General features: G+C 69.1%; 1 protein-coding gene across 1 annotated transcript in view; it reads left to right on the top strand.

Annotated features, from left to right (window-relative positions):
• The first annotated feature begins 1,267 nt into the window (after positions 1-1,267).
• The window catches only part of ADAMTSL2 (ADAMTS like 2), a 27,168-nt gene continuing 22,571 nt past the window's right edge, over positions 1,268-5,864 (top strand). The window contains exons 1-6 of the mRNA XM_006776598.2: positions 1,268-1,530; positions 2,735-2,825; positions 3,307-3,449; positions 4,232-4,307; positions 5,151-5,253; positions 5,728-5,864. The exon at positions 5,728-5,864 is cut by the window's right edge and continues 4 nt beyond it. Of these exons, the coding sequence (XP_006776661.1) occupies positions 2,736-2,825; positions 3,307-3,449; positions 4,232-4,307; positions 5,151-5,253; positions 5,728-5,864 (549 nt within the window). The 5' untranslated portion in view covers positions 1,268-1,530; position 2,735. The remainder of the gene's footprint in view (positions 1,531-2,734; positions 2,826-3,306; positions 3,450-4,231; positions 4,308-5,150; positions 5,254-5,727) is intronic.

Below are 5,864 nucleotides of genomic sequence, written 5' to 3'. Positions count from 1 at the left end.
TGCCATCGTGTCTGCGCTGCAGCACGCCGACCCCAGGGGGCAGTGTGGACCCCGATTCAAGTCTTGGATCCACTGGTCATCCCTGGGGCCCCAGGAGGCAGCCGAGTAAGGCCTGTGCCCCCGAGGGTTACAGGAATGGGGACCAGGACAGTGACAACCCCGCAGATGGAGAGGAGGCGGAGCACGGGGTCCCTGATGTGCGACCTTGGGCGTCACTCAGTCTTGGAGCCTCAGTTCCTCCATCTGTAGAGTGGGGACAGCAAAGACCTCATGGCCGGGCACGGGAAGAGCCCAGTGCAGGGCAGCGGGTGTTGTTTGTACTATTATTCCTGGTCGCTCCTCTCCCAGTCATGCCTGCTGGCGGCCAGACGCAGGCTCGAGCCTTTCTGGGCAGGGGGGAGTGGGGCTGAGGAGGCCACCGAAGAGACCACCACGGTCCCTCTGGCAGGAGAACAGAGGGGAGGAGAGGGCTTTCCCGGTGCCGCCGGGGCCGATGACACCTGTGCTGCAGAGCCGGGGGCGGAGGACAGGGCTCAGGTGACCTGACCAGGTGCTGTCCCTCCCCCTCCCCATCTGGAGGCTCCGTGTTCCAGGAGGGTGGGCTCTGGGGGCCTGGCCTCAAGGGCGGCCTCGCCGGCCTGGGGTCTCTGGAGCCCTGTGCCTGGCCCCCCCGGGGATGCCCAGCTGGCGTGGGCCCAGCCAGGCCCCGTGCCCCGCCGAGCTAGTGTCGAACATCTGCACAGAGTTCCCTGTGCCACCCCCACTGCCCCTGGCCATTCTGGCCATCTGGTCAGCAGGCCGTGGCCATTCCTGTCCCTTCCTTGGAGCCCTTGGCTGAGCCCTCCTGGGTCTCCCTCAGCCCCTCCACCTGCTTAGGCCTCTGCTCCTCAGAAGAGCCTTTCAGAGCCCGGCTGGGTGACCGGGGAGTGTGATCTCCCCTTTGGACCTCAGTCTTCCCATCTGTAAAATGGAGCGACCAGACTGGATGCCTCACACAGCCCAGGTTCCGTACTTGGGAGTGCTAGAGACCAGGCCCCTCTGGAGGCAGAACCAGCCGGGCCGAGGCTCAGCTTCCACTGCGACCCCGGGCCAGAGGCCGCTCCGTCTGGACACAGGTCACACCACCCTGAGCTCCGGCCGGGAAGGCGGCCGCCCTGCTGGCTGCTCCCAGGCCAAGCAGCAGTGAGCAGGCAGCTGGGCTGGCCTGGCCGGGCTCCAGAGGCGCGGAGCGGGTTAAAGTGTGCGCCAGGCCCTGCGGGCGGGGGGAGCAGCCTGGTGGGAAGTGTGAGTTCCTCCCTGTCTGCCTGACAGCTATAAAGGCGGCCGCGCTGCGGAGCCGCCACTGGGCTGCGCGCCGCCCTGGGATCCCCGCTCTGGGTGCTCTTTGAAGTGGAGGAGGGCGGGAGCCGGCGGAAGGGAGCGCGCACCCGCAGCCCTCCCCACGCAGCGGCCCTCGCACACGCACCTGGCGCCGCCTCCCGCGGCCACTCAGCCCCTCTCTCCCCGAGGACAACCTGCCGCCCGGGACAGGTAGGGCACCTCCACCGCCCGCGTCCCGCGGAGCTGCCCGGGTACATGCAGCCCCGGCTCCGTGAGCACCCCCAGCCCCCGGGGGCTGGGTAACCGGAGGCGGCCCGGGGGAGGGTCCAGCCCCCAGGAGCGCGGCGAGGGTGGCCCTCGCCTCCAGCCTCAGATGCCTGCAGCTCTCCTGTGCATGCGAACCCCTCCCGCTGGCCGCTGGCCGTCTCTGGACCCCAGGGAGGGAGGGATCCCGCGTGAGCCGGGCCTGGCCTGCAGCCAGCGGTGTCTGGAGCCTTAATGAAAACCAAGTGTGAGGCCGGCTCAGCACCTGTCTCCATCCAGCCCGCAGGCAGGAGCTGGAGCACCAATGAGCCCGCGGGACCTCGGGACCTCCAGGGGCTCCGCGGGCCCCAGGCTGGTGGGGGGACGCAGATGGAGGCCCGCGGGGGAGGGGCGAGATGGGCGCGGAGGGCAGGCAGGCAGCTGGGGAGGTGGGGGCGCCAGCTCCCATCCCCGGGGTGCAGGGCTGTCCTGTCCAGGACAGAGGCATCCTTGGGGTGCCAGGGTGCCGTTGGCACAGCGCCTGAAACCGGCAGGTGCCTGAGCGCACGGGACGGAGGGTTTGGTGGAGGAGAGGCGGGCGGAGATGGGGGGCGGTTCGGAGGAGCTGGGTCAGGACTGTGGGGGTGGGGGACCTTCATGCCTCTTCCCCTGGAACTAGCCCAGTGCCGGGATGTGCTCTGGGTTTGGGGGCGAGTGTGCTGGGAGCCCCTGCGTCCCAGGGTGGGGGCATCCAGGGACCCCCTCCGGAGGAGGTGGCCAGCCGGCAACGATCAGGTAAGACCCAAGGTGCTCTCGCTGGGCTGGGCGACAGGCCAAGTCCAGGCTGCAGCCCCCCTTCCCCCCGCTTTTCTCCACAGGTGTCCCCAGGGTGCTCGGTGTCCGAGCTGAGCAGCACGTGACCCCAAGTGCCCTCAGGCCAGGGAGTGCAGGCTTAGCATGCACACCACGGCCACTGTGTCACCCGTGGCAGGCATCTCTAGTCGCTCCCCGAGCCCTCCCCCCAGGCCCCCGGGCAGCCACCACTAACCGATCCCAGATAACCCTGTGGTCCCGGCCCTGGGTGGGCTGCGAAGGCTTTGCCCCCAGGTGGACCCTGGTCAGCGGACGGAGGAGCTGGCCTGGCCTGGGTGACGGTAGCCTTGCTTCCCAGGATGGACCGTGGACGGCGGCCTTCACGCTGGGCCTGGTCCCTGCTGGCTGCGGCGCTCGTGGCTTGGGGCGTGGCGTCCACTGGGGCCACGGTGAGTGGGGAGCATGGGCCCTCACCCCGATGGGGGGATGTCACAGGGGCTGTGTGGCCGGTGTCCGGGCTGCCTTCCCACAGCCCCCTCCTGCCAGGAACACGTGTCAGTCCGGTCCCTGAGTGGGGGCCCTGGCCACTTGGAGCCCTGACCACCCACCAGGACGGGCTGAAGGCTGACCGCCTCCCTCAGAATGATGTCCAGGAGGCGCGTAGAGGGGGGGCGTGTCCTGCAGAACCCGGGCTGGGCCCCGGGCTGCTCAGGAGAGGGAAGTCGGGGAGATTAGGTAGGTCCCCGGGACCCCAGGATGTTCCAGATCTCAAAATGGGAAGGACCCGGGGCCCCCAACTCCCTGGGATCCCCTCCAGGACCACCGCTGACCCCTGAGCCCGGGCTGCCAAGTGGCCGTGCTGTCCAGGGCCCAGGGCGGGCGGCCGGTCCCGCTGGCGCTCTAGCCCCTAACCTGCGGGTCTCTCAGCAGGACAACAACCCCGTGTCCAACAGCCTGGAGGCGGGCGTGGACGCCACTGCCTCCTGGTGGGGGGAGTGGACCAAGTGGACGGCGTGTTCCCGCAGCTGTGGGACGGGGGTGAGGACCCGGGAGCGGCACTGCCTCCAGCAGAGGTGTGGGCCGGGCACGGGACCCCTGGGGCTGGCCTGAGGGTGGGTACCTAGCCCTCAGCCCGGGCAGCGGGTGAGGGAGGGTCTTGGGCTGGGAAGGGTGTCAGGGTGAGGAGCACAGGCCAGGGAGGGACCCGGCGTCCTGGGGTTCGTCCTGCTCCAGGGACTGGGCACAGGCCTTTGGTGAGCGAGCAGGACCCATTTCTAAGGCTTTAGGGGGGGAGGGCGGGGTGTGAGGCCCATGGCCCTCTCCTCTGAAGACCTGAGTTGAATAAACAGGGAAAAGCATCTGGTGCAGCAGCTACTGCCGGGCAGACCCGGGTTCAGATCTTGCCTCTGCCACTTCCTCGCTGTGTGACCTTGGGCAGGTCACTGAGCCTCTCTGAGCACCGGTGTCCTCATCTGTGGGTGGCGGGGATGCGGAGCCCCCTGAGACCTGAGAACCCACGATGATACGTGTGTGTGCTTCCGGGCAGGGCCTGTACACGGCCAATGTCCTTATTCTGGTGATTAATTCTGGGTGCTAGGCGCTGTGCTCTGTGACGGGGAAGTCGAGGTGAATAGGACACCCCCTCCGCTGAGATGGGGCTGGGAGACGCCCCCGATGGCTTGAACCCCTGTGCGATGAGAAGGGCTGGCAGGCTTGAGTGGGGAGGGAGGTCCCTTGGGTCAGAGGAGTTGGGGGCAGCTCAGGGGCCAGCCCTGAGGCCCTGGGGGGCAGGAGAGGGTGGGGGCTGCAGCTGGCGGCCCCCAGTGCCGGCTCAGAGCCCCTGTCTTCCCGCCAGGAGGACGTCCATCACCGACGCTGGGAACCGAACCTGCACGGGCACGTCCAAGCGGTACCAGCTGTGCCGCGTACAGGTGAGGCTCCGTCCCCTGGCGCCCCGACCCTGCCCTCCCTGACCCCCACAGGTCCCAGGTGGGTCCTGCCCTGGGCCTGCCCTTACATCCTGTGAAGAGAAGGTGACCAGGCCCCGGCCCAGCAATCAGATCCCCGTGCCCACCGTGTGGCCCACATGGCAGGGCCAGAGGCCTCACTGCTGCTGGCGGAGCGGCAGCTCCAGGGTCGGGTCTCTGGCCGAAGCCCCCCTTTGCTTACCAGTCCTGGGCCGGGAGTTTGCGGGGAAACCGACATTCGCCAGGTGTCCGGCGCCAGCGTGAGCCTGAGCGCCGGGGCCTGGGGCAGAGCCAGCCCCGAGGGTGGGGCGTTTGCCCATCAGGGTGCATTCCAGCTCCGCGCGGTCCCGTGTCCGGGTGTCTGTGTGTGTCCCCGTGTGTCCACGTGTGCACACGTGCAGGGGGCTAGGGGCTGGAGGGACCAAGTGGCCACTGTGTTGGCTTCAAGGGTCAGCTGTCCTCCTGGACGCTTGTGGGCTCCGAGGGGGACCCGCTGCCCGTCCTGGGCGCTCCCCTCTGCACTGGGCCCCGCCTCAGCCCCTCCAGCCGGGGACACACTGGGGGCTGCGGGGCCGGAGGAGCCGGGGTGGCAGGGACACGACAGGGTCCCACTGGAGCCCCTGGGGACAGTCTGAGGGACAGTCGCTGTCCTTCCTCTCGTCCCCGCTCCTCCCGAGAGCGAGCCGGTGAGACGCAGAGAGGAGAGGCCCCCTCAGCGGCAGCCGCTTCCTGCTGGGCCCGGACAGAAACGCCTTTGTCGGCGAGTTCCTCCCGGCCTCCCCCGCCACCCCGCCTTCTCGCCCCCAGGAGTGTCCACCGGACGGGAGGAGCTTCCGGGAGGAGCAGTGTATCTCCTTCAACTCCCACGTGTACAACGGGCGAACGCACCAGTGGAAGCCCCTGTACCCCGGTACCTGGTCCTGGCTGCCCGGCGGGGAGCACAGTGCGGGGTGGGGGGGTTCCCAACCCTGGGGAGACCCGCTCCCGAGGGGCCAGCCCCTGGGGACAGTGGGAGGGCAGATGGGCAAACTGGCCCAGAGGGAGGGGTCTTGTCGAAGGTCAGGGGGAGTTGAGGCGGCAGAATAAACGAGCTGGCCTTTCCCGCCGTGGGCGCCTGCAGGGGGACCCGGGCCAGCAGCCCAGGCCACCAGGGGGCTCAGCCTCCTGCCCGGGGGACCTGCCCCCACCCCCCAAGAAAGCAGAGGCGGAAGGCACAGAGCCCACATCATGGTGCATTCCAGCCCCGAGGCCCCCGCAAGTCCCTCCCACTCTCCAGGCCCCTGTTTCCCTCTCTGTGCCCCGGGGGGCGGGGGGCGCCGTCTCCGTGAGAAGAGAGGGGAGTCCCTGACCCGGCCCCCGATCCTGAGAGGCCCTGTCCCCCCAGATGACTACGTGCACATCTCCAGCAAGCCCTGCGACCTGCACTGCACCACCGTGGACGGCCAGCGGCAGCTCATGGTGCCCGCCCGCGACGGCACGTCCTGCAAGCTCGCCGACCTGCGCGGGGTCTGCGTGTCTGGA

Source organism: Myotis davidii, unplaced genomic scaffold, assembly GCF_000327345.1.
Source record: "Myotis davidii unplaced genomic scaffold, ASM32734v1 scaffold609, whole genome shotgun sequence".
Taxonomy (NCBI): Eukaryota; Metazoa; Chordata; class Mammalia; order Chiroptera; family Vespertilionidae; genus Myotis; species Myotis davidii.
This window is presented reverse-complemented; position numbering and strand designations above follow the sequence as displayed.